This window comes from Scylla paramamosain, chromosome 8 (assembly GCF_035594125.1).
Source record: "Scylla paramamosain isolate STU-SP2022 chromosome 8, ASM3559412v1, whole genome shotgun sequence".
Lineage (NCBI taxonomy): Eukaryota > Metazoa > Arthropoda > Malacostraca > Decapoda > Portunidae > Scylla > Scylla paramamosain.
In genome coordinates, this window is record NC_087158.1 from 9188185 (window position 1) to 9211541 (window position 23357).

A 23357-nucleotide genomic window follows, 5' to 3' on the forward strand; every position below is an offset into this window, starting at 1 on the left:
TAAGGGAGGCAGCCTTATATAAGGCTGACCCCAGGTTGCAAGCAGCAGAGGCTAACCGACCATCATTTGTTGACAGGTATGTACATCACGTTGTCTCGAGAATCTTGTATTGTTTAAAAACTTTGTTCATATGAAAATAACCATTTGTGCCTGTTATGAATAATTATTTGTGCAGAGATTAACTGACCATCATGTAACAGGTAAATTCACTGGCCAGTTAAGTTTTAGAGGAAATAACTTCAGGATGTAAACTTAAACTCAGGATATATAGGTAAAATTCTCTTTTGATAATGTATTACTCATTAAGCCAGTGATACACAAAACATTTTGATGTAACAGCAATAGGATCCTCAATATTAAAAATCATTGTATAGGGGTACAACAACTCCAAGGTAACAGAAAGATCTATAAAGTAAAATATTTTGTATTCAGAGAAGAATATGAAGCCCCCCCCTTTTTTTTTTTATAGATACTTACATCAAATAAAATTAATCTTTTTGTCATGGCATTTACCAGTGCCTTATGGAACCCTGGCTAATTAATAAGAACAATGCTACCATACCACACAAAGATAAATATGTTAGATATAACACCATGACTGGTGGCAGCTACCTAACTTTAATGACCAAACAAATAGAATAAACTTAAACTTCACAAAATTGCTATCCAACCTGATAGTAACTGAACTTTAATAACATCAAATCAAAGAACACCCCCCCCTACCCCTGTGATACTGTCAGTGAACAGTCTTGATAAATTTCTTGTGTTTTAGTTTGCTCTTACTGAAACCATTCCTCTTGTCTCCTCTCTGAGTCCAATTTCTTTCTTTGTCTTCTGACCCTATTTTTCCTCTTTATCTTCTGTCTGAGATATTCACCCAGGAAAACATGCAGGATATGCCAGATAGTGAACAGGTGTTTAGAGCAGATGAGAATGAGAAGCTGACAGATATTTCCATAACTAGGGAGATAGTGGAACAGGAGATAGATAGGCTAAAAAAGTTCAAGTCACCAGGACCTGATGAAATATATCCCAGAGTACTTAAGGAATGTAAGGAGATTATTAGTGAGCCGTTAGTTTCTGTCTTTAGGAAAGCACTGGAGTCGGGTGAGGTACCAGTAATGTGGAGGCAGGCTAATGTAGTACCCATCTTTAAGAAAGGAGATAAAACTTTAGCGTCTAATTAAAGACCTGTCAGCTTAACTTCAGTTGTAGATAAAATGTTAGTCAATAATAGCGAGGAACATTAGGGAACATTTAGACAAACATAACTTGATAAATCAGTCACAGCATGGCTTCATGAAGGGGAAGTCTTGCCTGACAAACTTGTTAAGTTTTTACAGTAAGGTGTATGAGGCAGTAGATAATGGTGATAGTTATGATATCTTATATCTGGACTTTAGTAAAGCATTTGACAAGGTACCCCATCAAAGGCTGCTGAGAAAGGTTAGGGCACATGGGATAGATGGGAAGGTGTTAGGCTGGATAGGGTCATGGCTTGGTAACAGGTGACAGAGAGTGGTAATAAACGGCTCGAAATCTGAGTGGGATCATGTAATTAGTGGGGTGCCACAGGGATCAGTATTAGGGCCATTGTTATTTCTAATATATATCAATGACTTGGATAGTGGAATTAGTAGTGATGTTAGTAAATTTGCGGATGACACAAAGATAGGTAGATTAATTAGGTCAGAATCGGATGCTATCGCCTTGCAGGCAGACTTAGATTGAATGAATGGACGGATAGATGGCAAATGCAATTTAATATCAATAAATGCAAAGTGCTTAGCGTAGGTAGAGGAAACACATTAAACAACCAAACTCTGGTAGGTACAGGGTACGAGAAAGATTTAGGAGTTATAGTTAGCTCTGAACTCCGTCTAGGGAAACAATGCATAAAAGCCAGAAACAAGGCAAATAGGGTACTAGGATTCATTTTTAGGAGTGTTAAAAGTAGAAGGCCGGAGGTAATATTAAAGTTATACTTGGCGCTGGTCAGACCTCATCTAGACTATGCTGTGCAGTTCTGGTCCCCACATTACAGGAAAGATATAGGTCTATTAGAATCAGTATAGAGGAGAATGACTAAAAGGATACAGGGGATGAGGAGTATTCCTTACGAGGCGAGGTTGAAGCTGTTAAATTTACATCCTCTAGAGAGACGTAGGTTAAGAGGGGACCTGATAGAAGTCTTTAAGTGGTATAAGGGTTATAACAAGGGAGATGTAAGCAAAATTCTTAGGATCAGCAACCAGGGTAGAACAAGAAATAACGGGTTCAAGCTTAAAAAATTTAGGTTTAGGAAGGAGATAGGAAAAAATTGGTTCTCAGAGTGGTAGATGAGTGGAATGGACTCAGTAATCATGTAGTTAGTGCTAGGACACTAGAGAGCTTTAAGAGAAGATTAGACAAGTTTATGGATGGGGATAACAGATGGAAATAGGTAGGTGTGTTTCATACAGGGACTGCCATGTGTAAGCCTGGTCGCTTCTTGCAGCTTCCCTTATTATGTTCTTATGTTCTTATGTTCTTTTTGGTAGCATGTGAATATACTTTGAAAATCATAGGGCAGTTCCTTTTTGAGATATTCAGTGCTCCACCCAATGTGATACCCACAGGACAACATGGCAACAAACAAATTGATCTAAAGATTAATTGGGGGCTTTTGACAGTGATTGTACCTCTGTCAGGACACTCAGTGAGTCTGCCACCTTACTGTGATCTGGCCACGATGATAACTGAGATAAGAATGGATATTGGTTAATCTCAACTATCCTGTCACTACGACACATTGAAGTGCAACGAAAGTAATATCATTGTTTTCATCTTTAGCAACTTCTTGCACATGCTGCCAACGTTACCCAGAGTAGTTTTTCCATATAATAATTTCATAATCAATCTTGGCAATATTGTAGAGCCTAATGTGAGTGATTTAGAGACAATAGTAAATATAGTTTTTGATTATTATACATACAGTTAAGGAACACTATCTTAATCTTAGGCTGAATTAAGGACAAGACAATAAGGAACTATTATAACTAATACAGAGGGTGTTCGAGTTATGAGTGAGATACGTTCCAGAAGGTTGCTCGTAAGTTGTTTTCCTTATAACTTGTCATCATAATTTTTTAGTATTAAAAAGAAAAAAAAATTATCATACATTCTGAATATAATGTAATGCTTACTTGATGCTTGATACCATGAGAGAGAGAGAGAGAGAGAGAGAGAGAGAGAGAGAGAGAGAGAGAGAGAGAAATTAACAGAAATGTACACCTGGCCCTTTACCACCAGCCCGTTTCACAGAGGACAGAAAAGATGCGTAGGTAGCTGTGCCAGTAACTGCTCGCAAGTTAGCAGGATTTTGACGAGTAGTTTTCACAGAGAATTTTCTCCCTGCAATCTCTGGACCAGTCACTTCAATTTCCACAATGTGCCACTCTCTTAACCTGTTAAAACAAATAAATAAATAAATAAATATATATATATATATATATATATATATATATATATATATATATATATATATATATATATATATATATATATATATATAATATATATATATATATATATATATATATATATATATATATATATATATATATATATATATATATATATAAATCAGTTAAAACATAGTGACAACTGTATAAAATAAAGTACACCAAAATTATACTAAGTCAATACTGAAACAAAGTTTAATGATATGAAGGCCTCTGCATATATGGAAGACTGAAGTGAAAATGGAAATATAAGTGCATGATTCAAAAGAATAATAACTAATAAACATGGAAGAATAAAAACTACTCTTTTAGAGGGCTCTTGTATGACAGTCCCTATCAACACACTTGCCGATCTTGTTTCTAACTTGGAAATGTTTGCATATTTCAGAGATCAGCATGTAATTGATAATGCTGTTACTGATTATCCCTTTCAAAAAAAAAAAAAAGATAAAAGCCTAAATTCTTAATAAACATAAAAGTGAAAAATTATGGCAATGGTTCAATCATTCTATAATAACAGAAAAATACATAAGTATGAAAAACAGCTACTAAAAAGTCAGTGGCAAATCTATAGCATTTAGTGTAAGAAACTGAAAACATGTAAAGAAACAAACAAACTGGTAATATAAGAAAGAATGGAAAGGAATAACTGAAATATGATGTTCAGGGTAAAATAAGCATATGAAAAAATGCAGGGTTGAAGTAAAATTAGTTAATAAATAAATGATTAACACCTTTTTAGTTGGTATCTGACAACCCCCCCCCCCCTCTCTCTCTCTCTCTCTCTCTCTCTCTCTCTCTCTCTCTCTCTCTCTCTCTCTCTCTCTCTCTCTCTCTCTCTCTCTCTCTCTCTCTCATCACAATTTATCATCATAAACATGAAAATGTACGTATAACATTGCTTGGCTAATCTGTTATCTGTCTGTCTCTAAATGACAATATCCTTTGATATCATGCTTGCTTATTCTCTTATCAGACTCATATTTGGTATCTTTTCATGAGAGATTACTTCTTTTATCAATGCCAAATTATCGAAAACGTTTATTGGGATGAGGGGATCATTGTCCTAGCACCGTATTTGATGGCTCATAAGACGCACCTTCCCCACCCCCCCCAAAAAAAAAAATCTCAGGAAATGAGCCTGCGTCCTATGAGGCCAAGGTTCAGCATTGAGGCAGTGGTTGGTGTTAAGTCTATTGCAATAGAGGCTCTAAAGTCAAACCCCAAACATTTTCACACATGTAAACAAGTTGATGATTGGTACTACACCACAAAACACCTCTTTCTTTCAAGGTAACAATATATAATAGGTCATACTTACCAGTAATTCATATAGAATGACACCAGTCAGGAAGAATATGCCTAAGTGACCATGCCCAACACATTGCATGTACCAAACAAACACAGGGTTGGTTACGCGCTGAACCCAGTGACATGGCCAAGCTTCACTGGTTTCTTTACAGTGTGATGCCGTTACTCCTTGAGGTAAGACACTTTCATACAATTAAAATTGCACTATCTTTTAACATTCTTATGAACAAACTTTATTACCTGTAGTCTCTCATGGTTACTGCCAATGCCATATGCCAGGTATATGTTTACATCTCACAACAGGATTGGTACGCAGGCTACTAGCAAATATTAAAGTTTTTAAATGCAAACTATTGGGATTTAATAATCATCTAAATGCATGTGAGTCTTCAAATGTCAGGTGAAATCATTCACTTCATATTCAGACCTTAGATCCGCTCATTTATCTTTTTTTTTTTTTTTCCCCATTTCAATGTGTGCCAAAACTGGGTGCCTCTTATGAGCCCATGCGTCATATGAGCCATCAAATATGGTAAGTGAGCAACCTTGTGTTTGACTTGGAAATGTTTGCATGTTTCAGACATTAGCATGTAGTTGATAATGCTGTTACCAACTATCCCTTCCATAAATTAAAAAAATAATAAAAGCCTAAATTCTTAATAAACATAAAAGTGAAAAAATATGGCAATGTTTCAATCATCTTATAATAACAGAAAAAAAAATGTATAAAGTATGAAAAACAGCAACTAAAAACATATAATTTGATATCACGCATGCATAACCCTCTAGTCAGGCTCATAAATGGTATCTTTCCATGAGAGATAAGGTGTTTTGATATGAATGAATAATATAATCAATGTATTGTTACGACCACAATTTCCAGCCCCTTCACCAAGCTGCCACACCTGGACTAGCTTTCCTGAACCACCTCATGTGGACTCAGTGCCAGGCTCAAATACAGGTGTGTGACTCCTGCACCCTTTTCACAGCAGTCATAACTCCAGGTCACACTAAGTTGAGGTCACCAGACTGTTTTACTGACTCAGAGATGAGGGAAATACTCCAAACAACACTAAACACCCACAGCTGCAGAAGAAATGACCACATCTAGGGAAAAACAGTTAACATACAACAACACGTATATGGTCGTATATGGGCTTCTGCCTTCCATGACAGTCCTTCCACTGCCCAACAGAATATTATAGCCTCAGGCTGAGTAGTACTGTTTACTGCTTCCTGGACAACAGGCCTTGTCAGGACTTGAGTAGGGAATAAAGTTCATTACACAACTAATTACTCAAGTCCTCTGCGGCTGAACTGCATCAACCCATAGTAACATTTTAGACAAAACAGGGTTACTAACAAAAGACACATGAGACTACTATGAAAGAGTACCCACGAACACACAGGAAGGTCAGTCACTGCTCATCATGGAAGCTCAGCCTGGACATCAACAGTGCTGAGGAGTCGCTTCCCTGGGTATACTGTATGTAATACATAACTACACTTACTGGCAGACTACTATGGAGACTCCCATTCTGTATAAAAAGGCCGGGGTGTACGGTCGGTAATGACTCATTTATCCCCTTAAGGCAACTGACCTGGCTAAATATTATCCTGCCTTAGTCTCCCTCAAATATTAGAGCACATCTCAGTACGTCTGCTCCTTCCAATTGGTGGGCAGTGACTGCTTGTGAGAAAACACTCCAACTACTTTCCTGCGCTGCTGCTAAGGAGGGGGGGGTTGATGGGGTGTGACACATACACATATGGATGCCACCCCACATGTCGCTCCCCGTGCAGTCTTTACTTAAATAAAACAGTACTTTTAAAAATTATTCGGATTAAACAAGGGGGCTAGATTAATAATACTGATTATTTCCTTGTCAAGGACAACTCTTCTGCTGTAAACTACTTGAGACTCAAACTGACTGGGCAAAGAGAAATAGGGTAAATTAATTGGGGAAGGAGAGTCCCTGGGCACAGAAATTCTTATGGTAAGTTAATGGCAGCGAGCACTCTTAATCGTACATCTGGCATATGTACTCTCTCTCTCTCTCTCTCTCTCTCTCTCTCTTCCCGTTCATTTTCATTCTTTCTTGTTCTTACTTTCTTCATTTTATGTTGCTTTATCTCACTGCACATTACAGTATGTCTTATCAATGCCAAATTATTGAAAACGTTTATTGGGATGTGGCATCATGCTCCTAGTAGATGAGTGGCCAGAACCTAAGAAGTGCTCGAGGCAGGAAAGTGGGGGTAGATTGAATACTCTGTGCAGTTCAGAAATATGCATCTATGAGCAGGGCCAGAGGAGCGAGCCATCATGACTAAGTGATATCATAAGCATGGGAAGCTTTGTCCAGAAAGAGGAAAATGGCAATCTCTTGCTGCAGGTCACACATATAGAACAATGTGGCCCCATTACTCAACAAGCAAACCTTGCAGAGCAAAAGCAGGTCAGTGTAGCACTCACTGACCTCATCCATCAATACCTAGATAGTGATTTAGGCTGGAGTTGACAACCTTAATTATGATAGACATGGTGTCCATGAGGTTGCACTTGGTGCACAGGGGCTCTTGGTGGATGATGCAGTGCACCTTGTAGATGGGCTATGTGCATCCAACAACCTCACAGTGGTGAAGTGAAACAGCACCTTTCTTCTCCCCAATCATTGCCAAGGCATCATTGGTCTTCATGCACATGAGACAGTAGAGGTCAAGGGCTACTGCTCAACACATTGAAGCACAGCATAGAAGATATCTTGCCCAGTGTCTCACAGTGGAATAAGCTGGAAGAATTCCTCATAAATCTGGAGATCAGCAGTGACCCTACAGATGGAAATGGCACATTGAAATGTGTTCTTCATGTCAGTGCCAGAAAAGCTGAGCACCTGGTTTTCAATGAGTTGCACACATTATTGTCATTTCAGTGCAAAGACAAATTATGTGGGATGAAAGGGTCACATTTTCAAAAGCAGAACGCTGGTCTGGACAGACAGTTTACCACCAGAGTGACAAGGTACTCCTTAATTAATGAAGTCCCAATCTGAGAGTGGCTTCATCCAGAGAGCAAGGAGGCAGGAGACCTCATAACTAGTGTGTATTACGTAGCTGACTTTAGCAGTGTGCATGCAGAAGACTGAAATTGTTTTTTGCAAGTTGTCTGACAGTCTAACAATAGCATAATTTCTCTCATTGGCAGATATCGAGGCAAAGTTTAATGCAGGTGGTAGGCTAGATGCTAGCCCTTTTGAGAGCCATATAGCCTGCAATTTACAGCCAGACAATCATGCTCTTTGTATTTTAATTAATGATAATGCCACTACCCACTCATTTTAATTAATGATAATGCCACTAACTTCCCACTCTATCAGAAATATTAAATCATCTATCTATGCAGCATATCCTAGCAAAATGGCTATGATTTTAGACATTTAGTATATCATGAGGTCCTTGACAGAGTGACTTTTAGAATGTCCATTGGGGAGTTTCACCTTGAAGAACTTAAAACAGTGGTAGTGGAAATAAGAGACAGAGTTCATAGCTATCTCTTCACTTATTTAGTTGTCTATTTAGTAAATATGGAAGCACTGACTCCTCACTGTTTCCATACTAGAAGTCATGGACACTAGGGAAGAAATGTAAAACCCTTCAGTAAATGACCCTGGTCAACACCTAATATACATCTATATATTAAAGAAAGTATTAGAAAATAAACAAACATTTGAAATAATTGCCTGTTAGGTTTAAGATTTATTATCTGTTAGGTAAAGATTTATGGACTACAGAGACCTGAGAATCCTTGTTCTTTAAATGTGGATGACAACCATAATAAAGAGTGACACACCTGATTTCCACAACTGCCTGTAAAAAATTACTTCACTGATCACTGATGGACAAGTTGTGAACTCAGTGGAGATATTAATCAGAGAGTAAAAGAATATGCAGATAATGAGCAAGTTGATTCCCATTGAGTTATCTGAAAAGGCAAGAAATTATTGTCTTGTTAAACCACAAAATCATCTCAGCTTCACCAAAAGGCAGTTATGAGATTGAGATTTTTGCAATGGTCTGGAAAACTGCCAGATTCATCAGCCGACTTAATTTTACACAAAATATTTTGTATCCTGGAAAAAATATTTACATTTACATTTTATCAAATCAAGTAATAAGATAATAGAAACATTTCTAGCCACCATCATCAAGTAGAAAAGCAAGAAATATGGCAGGACAAGCTAAATACTATGCACATCATCTCGGGTTTGGGATGTATCTTCACCTTGGGACAAATTCTATTTTTCCTCTGTATAAGTTTACTTTATCCATTTGTTATGCAATTAACATAAAACTTTATAAATCCTGGCACATATGAAAGAAACAATATGTTTTAATGCCAAATCTTAGCAGGACACGGGTGAAGATTGCCTGTTGACATAGTGTCTCCAAAAGTCTGCCCTGAGTTGCTGCTTGTCTGTTTATATTGTGTCTCACAATGTCTTCTCTGAGTTGTCACTTTCTTCTTTGAAAATACAAGTGATCCCTTTTCATTATAAGTTTGTGTAATCAACCGCAGCACATACATAGACTGGGGTTTCATGACAGCACTGCAAACTCATATCTCCTGCCTTGAGATTTTTTTTGTGTTTTGGAGAAGTTGGCATCTGATATCAACTGGTCCTTTCATTTCGGCACGGTACTTTTTGAACATCACAGTATCCCAGCAGCACAAATAATACTAGTTTGATTATTTTCAGGATTTGCTAGATAAAACATTAGTCCCTGTGGAAACCAGTGGGAAATGTTTAAAATTAAATATGCAGCAAGAGACTAGAAATAAATGTGAAAAATCTGAGAGCGTAGTTGCAAGTATTTAGCTTATAATAATTGTTCTGTAGAGTGTGTATCACCAGATCCTGTGGATAATGTTAGCTTAAAGACTTAGGATCAATGTTTTGCAGGATGTACATAAAGTACATCAAGATGTGTCATGAGAAGCGATTTTAGAATGTCCATCTCCAAGGAATTGTGGGAGCATATACCAAGTCCTACATTAAAACAGCAAATTTCCCAATTAAAACTGACTCTGAGGAATCTCATTTCCAAGATATTTTTATCAATTTTGTGTTTAATTTTTTTCTTATATTATTATAATTTTATTACTTGACTGTTGTTTTGTTGTCCCATGATACAAATGATATACATGTGTATCATGTATATATTTCATTATTTTAGTGGATGAAACAAATTCTGGGTAATAGTTCATATGATTGCATTTCAAAATTGCTGAAGCAATTAAAAATTTAAAGTAACATTCAGTGCATGGCCTTTAACTATGTCCTATGCTTTTACCTACTGGTGGAATGAAGACTAAACTAATCCTGCCCGGGAATATTTAATTTTTCTTGGTATCCTTGGTCTTAACAGAATCCTTCGTCAAATAAGGCTGGCTACACACATGTGAAAAGAACACTGCATTGTAAGGCAGCTGTGACCTCAATGAATGTTTCCCTTGGCATCTCACAACACAAGGGGGCAGTCACAGCCTACCCTCTAAAGACAACTCTCTTCCTTCACATAAAACTACAAGCATCTAATTACACACACACACACACACCCTTTACTGAAAGTTAAAAAATTATCATGGTGACTCCTACACCAGCTTCGGACTCCCCATTTAGGGAGGGGACCAGAAATGTCCCAAGGTTGGACTGCTCTTCTAGTATCGACCCTAAGTGTCTTCACATCGCCCTCAACTTTTTTCTTTATTAACTTCTGCAACATTCACAGTCTTAGATCTGATTTTCAATCTGTAGAACACCACCTCTCCTCCACTAAACCTCATCTTTTCCTCACTGAAACACAGGTGTCTCAGGCAACTGAGAGTAGCCCTTTTTCTGTTCCCTCTTACTTTCTTTATCCTAATTTTCAATCCAAAGCTGGATGTTGTGTTTATGTGCACAATGACTTAATCTGCTCTCATGTCCACACTCTTGAATCTTTCGAGTTTTCCACCATCTGGCTATGACTACAGAGTCACTCTCAAACTAAATTTATCTGTACTGTATACCTCTCACCTGATTCCTCTGACTATAAGAAATTCTTTGACTACTTAACTTCCAAAGTGGAGCACATTCTGACTCTTCCCTTTTCCAGAGATCTCCATTCTTGGAGACTTCAATGTTCACCACCAGCTTTTGCTTTCCTCTCCCTTCACTGACCATCCTAGTGAACTAGTCTTCAACTTTGCTATCCTCCACGACCTAGAGCAATTGGTGCAACACCTTACTCATTTTCCTGACTGTCTTGGAGATACGCCCAACATTCTTGATCTTTTCTTAACCTCTAGTCCTGCTTATGCTGTTACCCTCTCTTCTCTTTTGGGGTCCTGTAATCACAATCTCATATCTATATCTTGTGCTATCACTCCAATCCCTCCTCAAGATCCCCCTAAGCAGAGGTGCCTTTGGCACTTTGCCTCTGTTTGCTGGGGAGACTTGAAGTATTTTGCTGATTTTCCTTGGAATGACTGCTACTTCCCTGTCAGAGACCCGTCTCTGTGCGACAAGCACATGACAAAGGTGACAGCACCTGGCATGGAGGTGTACATTCCTCACTCTTTTTCTCGACCTAAATCTTCTAAACCTTGATTTAACACAGCCTGTTCTCATACTGTACATGATAGGTGGCCCACAAAAGGTACCTGGGCCTTCCATCACCAGAATCTCATGCACTTTATATTTCCACCCAGAACCATGTCAAGTCTGTTCTCCAACTACCCAAAACTCCTTCATTAATTGAAAAAGTGTCAAAATCTTTCAAGATCTAACTTCCCTTGTGACTTCTGGCACCTAGCCAAAAACATCTCAAATAACTTTGTTTCTTCTTCCTTCCCTCCTTTATTTCACCCAGATGGCACTACTGCTATCATATCTATCTCTAAAGCTGAACTCTTCACTCAGACCTTTGCTAAAAACTCTACCTTGGAGGATTCATGGCTTGTTCCTCCCTCTCCTCCACCCTTTGACTACCTGGCTACCTGTTAAAATTCTTTGCAATGATGTTTTCCATAGCCTTGCTGGCCTAAACCCTTGGAAGGTTTATGGACCTGATGGGATCTCTCCTATTGTTCTCCAAAACTGTGCCTCCATGCTTGCACCTTGCTCAGTCAAACTCTTTCATCTCTGTCTGTCAACATCCATCTTTCCTTCTTGCTGGAAGTTTGTTTGTTCAGCCTGTTCCTAAATAGGGCGACCGTTCTAATCCCTCAATCTACCGTCCTATTCCTTTAATTTCCTGCCTATCTATCCTCAACAGGAAGATTTTTAAACATCTATCACTTCACAACCTTTTATCTGATTGCCAGTATGGGTTCCATCAAGGCCGCTCTACTGGTGATCTTCTGGCTTTCTTTACAGAGTCTTGATCATTCTCTTTCGAGCTTTTGGTGTAACTTTTGCTATTGCCTAAGACATATGAAAAGCTTTTGATAGAGTCTGGCATAAAGCTTTGATTTCCAAACTACTCTCCTATGGCTTCTATCCTTCTCTCTGTAACTTCATCTCAAGTTTCCTTTCTGACCAGTCATTGTTTTCTCCTAAATCTATTAACACTGGTGTTCCTAAGGGTCCTGTCCTGTCACCCACTCTCTTCCTATTATTCATCAATGATCTAAACCAAGCTTTTTGCCCTATCCACTCCTACATTGATGATATAACCGTGCACTTTTCCACGTCTTTTCATGCAGGGAAGCCACAGAATGCCTGACTTCTGATGTCTTTAAAATTTCTGATTGAGGCATAGCAAACTTGGTATTGTTCATTGTCTCAAAAACCCAATTCCTCCATCTATTAACCTGACATAACCTTCCGGACAACCATCTCCTCTTCTTCAATGACACCCAACTGTCCCCTTCTTCTACATTGAACATCCTCGGTCTGTCCTTTTCTTATAATCTAAACTGGAAACTTCACATCTCATCTCTAGCTAAAACAGCTTCTATGAAGTTAGGAATTCTGAGATGTCTCTGCCAGTTTTTCTCACCTCCCCAGGCTGCTAATTCTGTACAAGGGCCTTATCTGTCCATGTATGGAGTATGCTTCACATGTCTGGGGGAGTTCCACTCATACTGCTCTTTTAGACAGGGTGGAATCAAAAGCTTTTCATCTCATCAACTCCTCTCCTCTAACTGACTGTCTTTAGCCTCTTTCTCATTGCTGCAATGTTGCATCTCTAGCTATTTCCTACCTCTATTTTCATGCTAACTGCTCTTCTGATCTTGCCAAATGCATGCCTCCCCTCCTGCCATGGCCTTGTTGCACAAGACTTTCTTTTTTCTCTCACCCTTATTCTATCCACCTCTCTAATGCAAGAGAACCAGTATTCTCAATCATTCATCCCTTTCTCTGGTAAACTCTGGAACTCCCTGCCTGCTTCTGTTTTTTTCCATTTGCTATGACTTGAATTCCTTCAAGAGGGAGGTTTCAAGACACTTATCCTTCAATTTTTGACAACTGCTTTGGACCCTTTTTGAGGACTGGTATCTCAGTGGGCTTTTTTTTTATTGATTTTGTTGCCCTTGACTGGTGTCCTTCTTACATTTATAATAAAAAAAAAAAAAAAAAATCCATGCATTGTATCATCATTGCATATCACCCAGTAATGCGATACAGTACAAGGTTACATATTCCCCTGTGTTCTTAGCATGCCATATCATCATTGAATGGTGCGGTAGTAACATTCAATTTCTTTCTGACTGCAGTAATAGGCTAATATGTTCAGTTGCCTGTAGCTTTGTACATTTTTATTCACTACAATATAGTCAGCAAAAGAAAAAGAAAGTCATGGTGTTGGGTTTCAAAACTATGCTGGTAGTGAGGTGTAGTAGATAAAGTATGTTGGCTAAGGTGTACAGTAAATAAAATATGTTGGCTGAGGTGTACAGTGGATAATGTATGTTGGCTAACTTAAAATGCCAGTATGTGAGTAAACTGTACAAAAACTTTATTAGGATGCACTTAACTGATCTTAAGTTTCTGTTGTCTTCAGTTGGATCAAAGACTGAAAAAAGACATTACAGTCTGGATAAGGCTGGACAGTCAATGGGACAATGCCATACTTCCCATCCACATGAGGCTTGTCACACAATGATGATACTTTTCTTAAGGCATAATCACTTGTTTTAACCGAACCTCATTGCATTGCAATTATTCAAGCATCCCATTTCTGGTAGGAAGGGAGCAAGTTCTGACACATTCCCTTGATGTTACAAAGTTTCATTACAAGAGCCCATCCACACTTGCATTTTTGTAGTACAATGGAGGCTCATTATGGTGATATGTTTACATACCTAAAAATTTCACTGTAACTGAAAGAAATATTCATAAAATGCTAAAGATAAATGCTTAAAATGGGATACTCACATTACTTTGCTCCAATTGGGACATACTGCTAGGATTTTACTTACTGTGGGTCAGCAATAAGACAGCCTTGTACTCCATCAAAGCCAAGGTTGTGAGCTGCCATTGCTGCAGCTGCCATAGTGTTGACGTTGTTGGGGGCTAAAGGACATAAAGTTCGTACTGATCCCTCATACAGAGTGACTGCTGTTTCCTCACATATTTGTTCATTTTTACTGTATAGTTCTCCTTGAAGCTTGAAACAACTTGGATGTTTTATCATTGTGACTTTGAGGTCCTGCAAGGAATACAAAGAAGTATATTTTTTTCTACATGCTAAAATGCATCTTGCATTATGCTACTTACAGTAACCTTCTCTTTCTCTCCTACATATATTCAAATGTTTTATGAATTGGGTCAATTTTTTACCTATCCCAACTTCCCTTTCCACACATGTTTTTAATTTACTTATTGAAAATGTCACTATATTCTGTAACCATCCTCCAATTGTAGCCATGGAATTTTATGGGGGCTGCCACTGCAACAGATTAGACAAATACTTTTTAGGCAAAGTTATGCACATTATTATGTATAAATTTCCTCCTCTTGGCAATAACAGTGAAAGAAGGAGAGGAAGAAACCACTATATGGAGTAGCAATTGTGAACCTTTCTCCACACACAATGCAGCTGATGAGAGATTGAGGTAGTGGTGAGGTTACTGCTGATGCCAATAATCCACTCTTCATTTTCTTTATATGGAAGTTATAATTTATCCACTTTCCTCCTCTGCTCATCATCTCTTCATTTATTCTAATTCATTTTCTCACTCACACACACACACACACACACAAAGTGGTGGAAAATACAATATATGGAAGAGAAACAGAAAAAGTAAGCAATGTGTTGGAGTGATGTGGTTGATGTACAGTGAAGGTAAGACAGAGGTGTTGAGGGTAGGAATAAAGAGAAGAGGAGGGAGGAGAGACTTTGCAATGGTATATGTTACACAAAAAAAAAAAAAAAAAAAAAAAATCATGGAGTACTGGGGATTATGAAAAATGTTAACAGATACAAGTGAACATGTGGAAAGTGTGATTGCAGCATGATAATATAGTCTTGATCAGGGATTTCAACTGTAGGGAGGTGTGTTAGGAGAACAGGTCAACAGAAGGAAATAAACTGTCATAAGGAAACAGGTTGCTGGAATGGACAATGTTCTAACACAGTGGGTGAAGGAAAATACCAGTTTCAGAACAACTGAGGAACCCTCAAGATTGGATTTATTGTTCACAAAAGAACCAGAAATTATTGAAGACCTCAGCTACAGGAGGAGGCAGCAGACACCTGCCAAAACAGTTAAGTCTAAAGCAGTGGATCAGGGAATGCTGTGAACTTATCATTCATTCAGCTGTGATCTCACTGAAAGTTTACCTTTGTTTCTCACAACACAAAGGGGGCAGTCACAGCCTGCCCTTTAAAGAAAACTCTTCCTTCACACAAAACTACATGCACCTAATCACACACATACCCTTGACTCAAAATTCAAAATTATCACAGTGACTCCTACACCAGTCTAGAAGTCCCCATCTGAGGAGGAGACCAGAAATATCCCCAGGTTGTTCAGCTCTTCTGGTATCAACCCTAAATATCTTGACACCTCCTTCAACTTCTTATTCACTCATTTTTTTTATATAGGAGAAACACTGGCCAAGGGTAACAAAAATCAATTAAAAAGAAAAGGCCCACTGGTTCCTGAATAGGGTCCAAAGTGGTAGTCAAAAATTAAAGGATAAGTGTCTTGAAACCTCCCTCTTGAAGGAATTCAAGTCATAGGAAGGTGGAAATACAGAAGCAGGCAGGGAGTTCCAGAGTTTGCCAGAGAAAGGGATGAATGATTGAGAATACTGGCTAACTCCTGCATTAAAGAGGTGGATAGAATAGGGGTGAGAGAAAGAAGAAAGTCTTGTGCAGTGAGGCCACGGGAGGAGGGGAGGCATTCAGTTAGCAAGATCAGAAAAGCAGTTAGCATGAAAATAGCAGTAGAAGATAGCAAGAGATGCAACACTGCGGTGATGAGAAAGAAGTTGAAAACAGTCAGTTAGAGGAGAGGAGTTGATGAGAAGAAAAGCTTTTGATTCCACCCTGTCTAGAAGAGTGGTATGAGTGGAACCTCCCAAGACATGTGAAGCATGTTCCATACATGGACGGATAAGGCCCCTGTACAGTTAGCAGCTGGAAGGGTGAGAAAAACTGGCAGAAACATCTCAGAATGCATAACTTCATAGAAACTGTTTTAGCTAGAGATGAGATGTGAAGTTTTCAGTTTAGATCTTAAGTAAAGGACAGACTAAGGATGTTCAGTGTAGAAGAGGGGGACAGTTGAGTGTCACTGAAGAAGAGGGGAAGGTTGTCTGGAAGGTTGTGTTGAGTTGATAGATGAAAGAATTGAGTTTTTGAGGCACTGAACAATACCAAGTTTGCTCTGCCCCAATCAAAATAATTTAAAGAGATCAGAAGTCAGGCATTCTACAGCTTCCCTGCATGAACTATTTACTTCCTGAAGGGTTGGACGTCTATGAAAAGATGTGGAAAAATGCAGGGTGGTATTATCAGCATAGGAATGGATAGGACAAGAAGTTTGGATTATAAGATCATTGATGAATAATATGAAGAGAGTGGGTGATAGGACATAAACCTGAGGAACATTGTTAATAGATTAATAATAGGTTTAGAATATTTGAGGTAAAATTACAGAGAGAAGGATAGAAGCTGTAAGAGGGTAGTTTGGAAATCAAAGCTTTGTGCCAGACTCCATCAAAACTTTTGATATGTCTAAGGTAACAGCAAAAGTTTCACCAAAATCTCTAAAAGAGGATGACCAAAACTCAGTAAGGAAAGCCAAAAGATCACCAGTAGAGCAGCCTTGATGAAATCCATACTGGTGACCAAATAGAAGGTTGTGAAGTGATAGATGTTTAAGAATCTTCCTGTTGAGGATAGATTCAAAACTTTGGATAGACAGGAAATCAAAGCAATAGGATGGTATTTTGAGGGATTTAAACGGTCACCCTTTTTAGGAACAGGGTGAATGTAGGCAAACTTCCAGAAAGAAGAAAAGGTATATGTTGACAGACAGAGATGAAAAAGCTTGACTAGACAAGGTGCAAACATGAAGGCACAGTTTCGGAGAACAATAGAAGGGACCCCATCAAGTCCATAAGCCTTCCAAGGGTTTAGGCCAGTGAGGGCATGGAAAACATCATTGTGAAGAATTTTAATTGGTAGCATGTAGTCAGAGGGTAGAGGAGATGAAGGAATAAGCCCTGAATCATCCAAGGTAGAGTTTTTAGCAAAGGTTTGTTCAAAAAGTTTAGCTTTAGAGATAGATGTGATAGCAGTGGTGTCATCTGGTTGAAATAAAGGAGGGAAAGAAGAAGAAGCAAAGTTATTTGAGATGTTTTTGGCTAGGTGCCAGAAGTTACAAGGGGAATTAGATCTTGAAAGATTTTGACACTATTAATGAAGAAGTTTTTGGCTAGTTGGTTTGGCATGGTTCTTGGCAGAAATAAAAAGCACATGAGATTTGGGTGATGGAAGGCTGAAGTATCTTTTGTGGCACCTCTCTATCATGTATAGCATGAGAACAGGCAGTGCTAAACCAGTGTTTGGAAGGTTTAGGTCGAGAAAAAGGAGTGAGGAATGTACACCTCCATGCCAGATACTATTACCTCTGTTATGCGCTCAGCACACAGAGATGGGCCTCTGACACTGAAACAAGCCATTCTAAGGAAAAGCAGCAAAGTATCTCCTCAGGTCCCCCCAACTAGCAGAGGCAAAATGCCAAAGGCACCTCTGCTTAGGGGGATCCTGAGGAGGTGCTGGAGTGATAGGACAAGATACAGATATGAGAGTGTGATTGGAGGAGCCCAACAGAGAAAACAGAGTAACAGCATAAAAAAGATCTAATTTTCAATCTGTTCTCTACTAAACCTTATCTTCTTTTCCTTACTGAAACACAGGTGTCTGAGGCAACTGACAGTAGCCCCTTTTTTGTTCCCTCCTACTTTCTTTATCCAAATTTTCAGTCCAAAGCTGGATGTTGTCTCTATGCACACAACAACTTAACTTGCTCTCATGTCCACACTCTTGAATCTTCTGAGGTTTCTGCCATCTGGCTATGACTAAAGATTCACAAACTAAATTTATCTGTGCTGTATACCTCTCACCTAACTCCTCTCACTATAAGAAATTCTTTCACTTCTTGATTTCAAAAGTGGAGCACATTCAAAGGAGGAGGCAGTAGGCACCTGCTGAAACAATAATTATTCCCGGTGAGGTCCAAAGTACTGGATCAGGGGGTGCTGTGAACTCATCACTGAATCCAGCTTTGACCTCACTAAACATTTCCCTTTGTGTCTCACAACACAAAGCGGCAGTCACAGCCTGCCCTCTAAAAGGCAACTCTATTCCTTCACACAAAACTACAAGCATCTAATTACACACACACCCTTCACTCAAAATTCAAAATTATCATGGCAACTCCTACACCAGCCTCGGAATCCCCATCTGGGGAGGGGACCAGAAATGTCCCCAGGTCAGACTGCTCTTCTGGTATTGACACCCCCCAACTTTTTCTTAATTAACTTCTGCAACATTCATGGTCTTAGATATAATTTTCAATCTGTAGAACACCACCTCTCTTCTACTTAACCTTATCTTCTTTTCTTCACTAAAACACAGGTGTCTGAGGCAACTGACAGTAGCCCCTTTTCTGTTCTCTCCTACTTCCTCTATCCTCATTTTGCAATCCAAAGTTGGATGTTGTGTTTATGTGTGCAATGACTTAACCTACTCTTGTGCCCACGCTCTTGTACCTTCCGAGTTTTCCACCATTTGGCTACAACTACAGAGTCACTCTCAAACAAAATTTATCTGTGCTGTATACTTCTCACCTAACTCCTCTGACTATAAGAAATTCTTTGACTACTTAACTTCCGAAATGGAGCACATTCTGACTCTCTCCCTGTCTGGCAGAGATCTCCATTCTTGGAGACTTCAATGTTCACCACCAACTTTGGCTTTCCTCTCCCTTCGCTGATCATCTTGGTAAACTAGCCTTCAACTTTGCTATCCTTCATGACCCAGAGCAACTGGTGCAACACCCTACTCGTATTTCTGACCATCTTGGAGATAAACCCAACATTCTTGACATTTTCCTAACTTCTAATCCTTCTGCTTATGCTGTTACCCTCCCTTCTCTGTTGGGCTCCTTCCATCACAATCTCATATCTGTATCTTGTCCTATCACTCCATTCCCTCCTCAGGATCCCCCTAAGTGGAGGTGCCTCTAACATTTTGCTTGTGCTAGGGGGGGGGAACTGAGGAGGTATTTTGCTGATTTTCCTTGGAATGATTACTGCTTCTGTGTCAGAGACCCGTCTATGTGTGCTGAGCACATAACAGAGGTGATAGTGTCTGACATGGAGGCATACATTCCTCACTCTTTTTCTCGATCTAGACCTTCCAAACCTTGGTTTAACACAGCCTGTTTTCGTGCTATACATGATAGAGGTGATCCACAAAAGGTACTTCAGTCTTTCATCACCAGACAGGATCACTCACCAAAAAACTAAAATAGAATCTAACCAAGACGCCTACATAGGCGTCATTGTATATGCCACTGGCGTTTCATGACACCTACATAGGTGTCATCGTATTGAAAGGGTTAAGGATGATAATGTATGTAACTGGGTATGTAATCTTGTTGCCACATAGACATAGGAATAAGGAGACATGAATAAGGAGTGAAAGTGAAGGAGGAGGCACAGAATGACTTGCCTAGTTCTCAGGATCTGGAATTAGACTTAAAGAATTGTGGTAGTATCTGAAGTACTTGATAAGTATATAAATGGTGCAGTTCCTGCATAAACTCTAACTTATTATTAAAGGTAAGTTAGGAGATTATGACAGACCATCTTGGAGATATGCCCAACATTCTTGACCTTTTCTTAACCTTTAATCCTGCTTATGCTGTTACCCTATCTTCTCTGTTGAGGTCCTCCAATCACAATCTCATATCTGTATCTTGTCCTATCATTCCAATCCCTCCTCAGGATCCCCCAAAGCAGAGATGCCCCTGGCATTTTGCCTCTGCTACTTGGGGGACCTGAGGAGGTATAATGGTGATTTTGAGGAGGTATAATGGTGATTTTCCTTGGAATAACTACTGCTTCTGTGTCAGAGACCAATCTCTGTGTGCTGTGTACATAACAGAGGTGATAGTGTTTGGCATGGAGGTGTACAATCCTCACTCTTTCTCTTGACCTAAATCTTCCAAACTTTGGTTTACCACAGATTCTTCTCATGCTATACATGATAGAGAGGTGGCCTACAAAAGGTACTTGAGCCTTCCATCACCTAAATCTTAAGTGTTTTATATTTCTGCCTGGACTCATGCCAAGTCTGTTCTCAAACTAGCCAAAAAGTTCACTAATAGAAAGTGTCAAAACCTTTCAAGATCTAACTCCCCTCGTGACTTCTGGCACCTAACCAAAAACCTCCAATAATTTTGCTTCTTCATCTTTTCCTCCTTTATTTCAACCTGATGACGTCACTACCATCTCATCTATTTCTAAAGTTCAACTCTTCACTCAAACCTTTGCTAAAAACTCTACTTTGGATGATTCAGGGCTTGTTCCCCCTTATTAAAATTCTTCACAATGATGTTCTCCATGCCCTCGCTGGCCTAAACCCTTGGAAGGCTTATGGACCTGATGGGATCCCTCCTATTATTCTCTGAAACTGTGCCTCAGTGCTTGCACCTTGTATAGTCAAACTCTTTCAACTCTGTCTATATATATCTACCTTTCCTTCTTGCTGAAGTTTGTCTACATTCAACCTGTTCTTAAAAAGGGTGACCATGCTAATCCCTCAAACAACGGTCCTATTGCTCTAATTTCCTGCCTATCTAAAGTTTTTAATCTATCCACAACAGAAAGATTTTACTTCGGCAAATCACTTGTCTGCTAGATGGTGCCGTTCACATGAGATACACTACACTTCGCCACACAGTCAACTACGCAGACACCACACAAGTCGGACGTCGGTCCCACCTCCTGTTCTGTTGTTACGACTTCTGTTATCGAGGAGTGATAGGAATATTACAGTTTTCTTGTTTGGATTGTGTATTATGATTTCCATTACCTGTTATAAGGGTGGAATATTGTCTTTAGTTATCCGTTACCTGATTATAGGGCGGAGTATTGCCTATGGATATCCGTTACCTGATAAGGGCGGAGTGTTGCCTATTTGAATCCGTTACCTGATTTAAGGGCGGATTATGGACTATAAATATCCGTTACCTTGTATAAGGGCGGATTATTGGTTATATGATATCCGTTACTTGGTATAAGGCGGATTATTGGCAAATATTTTATGCTATATATATATAACAATATTTGGGCACTCTCGTGAGCCGACATAGGTGCGAGATGGTTCCATCTTGTTACCCATTATTGGGGCAAGAGGAATATTGCCTTATTTACAAGCCTGGGGGCATTTGACTTCCCAGATTACTATAAGGAAGGAGTTTTTGATTTAAAGTTACCCTGTGTGTGAGTTTAAGGCACCCGTGGGGTTATAAAAGGAACTGCTGTTAAAAGGGGTGGCATCTTGTTAACATTAGCCGCCATGTCTAGGACGCCTTCTGATGCTTGCCCCAGTCCTGAGAGATTCAGAACTACCAGCATGCCACGCACCTCAGCCAAGGTAAAGGAATTACACAAGGGGAGTAAACATGAAGAAAGATCCAGATCTAAGAGCCGTTCTACTCGTCATGAGAGGTTAAGTTACTCTCGGTCACCTTCCCCTTCTCCAAAATACGCTGGTGAAGACAGCACTGCGCCTTCTTTGGGCATGATTATGGATGCTTTGACTGAGTTGAGGAAAGACATGGACAAGCTTAAGAAGGAAAATAGGGCTGTGAAGTCAAAAGCAGTTCATAACAATGCTCCCCTGTAGGTGTCAAATAATACTTTGATGCCTGATTCTCAGGAATCACAGGAAGGATTTTATGGATTTAGAACTCCACTGAGGGAGGACAGTGATGAGGAAGAGGAAATCCAGATGGATGTTCCTCATGATAGTATATTGTTACAAGGTGCTAAGAATTATGGACCCATGGAAACTGTCTCAAAAGAACTTGACAAGGAAATTGCTGCAATGGTGAACCACCTGTTTATTAATGGCATGAGGCAGGAAGATTACAAAGCCATTGTAGAGGATGAGGTGACATTTAGACCAAATAACTGCCATGCATTAACTCAAGTGGATTGCAACCCACAGGTCCTGGACGCGCTGCCTGCAGAGGCAAAGAAGGCAGACTTCCGCTTAAGGGAAGTGGGAAAAAGATATTACCAAGGCAGCTACTATTGTTGTAAAATCGCTTACTGTGCTAGATAAGGTGGCACGTGATGAAGAGCACCAAATTATTGCAAATAAGGTGGCCATGCTCAATGGTGCATTGGCATTATTGGGTAATGCCCACTACAGAAATAACTTGAACAGGCGACATATCATAAAGAGGGACATTAATCCCAAATATTCTCATTTGTGTGCTGACAAGGCTCCCATGACGGGTCTATTGTTTGGGGATGACCTGTCACAAGCCAACAGAAATATTGAGGAGGCAGAAAGGCTGGAAACCAAATTCACTTTTAGAAGCCTACATCTTGGACTGCAAGCAGTGGCAGATTTGGTGGAGGTAAACAATGTAACTTTTTTGCCAAGGCCTCCTCCTGTGGATTCCCATCCAGATATCAGCTGTATGGTTTTCGCAGGATGCCCTCCAGTGGTGAACACAGGCGCTCCTACCCTGCTCAAGCTTGGACAACAAAAAACGTGAGAGGCCGGGGTCAACATAACCCCCGGCGTTAACCCAGGTGAAAGAACAATTTGAGGCTGGGCAACTTCACAAGTTTATCAATAAATGGCGTGTGATTACAAGTGACCTGTTCATTTTGGATATGGTGGAACATTGTCATCTGAATATAGATGAAGTTAATATCGGATATTTATTTAGAGAGGATATACAGTATGTCTTTAGTGAGGAAGATAAACTGATTATGCATTAGGAGGTTAAAAAAT

At 39.4% G+C, this 23357-nt stretch overlaps 1 protein-coding gene across 1 annotated transcript in view; it reads right to left on the minus strand.

Moving 5' to 3' along the window:
• Positions 1 to 277: 277 nt before the first annotated feature.
• LOC135102759 (aspartate dehydrogenase domain-containing protein-like) overlaps positions 278 to 23357 on the minus strand; it is a 167482-nt gene continuing 144402 nt past the window's right edge. Inside the window, exons 6-7 of the mRNA XM_064008276.1 lie at positions 14281 to 14510; positions 278 to 3446 (exon numbers count right to left, since the gene is read on the minus strand). Coding sequence (XP_063864346.1) covers positions 3257 to 3446; positions 14281 to 14510 — 420 coding nt within the window. The 3' untranslated portion in view covers positions 278 to 3256. The remainder of the gene's footprint in view (positions 3447 to 14280; positions 14511 to 23357) is intronic.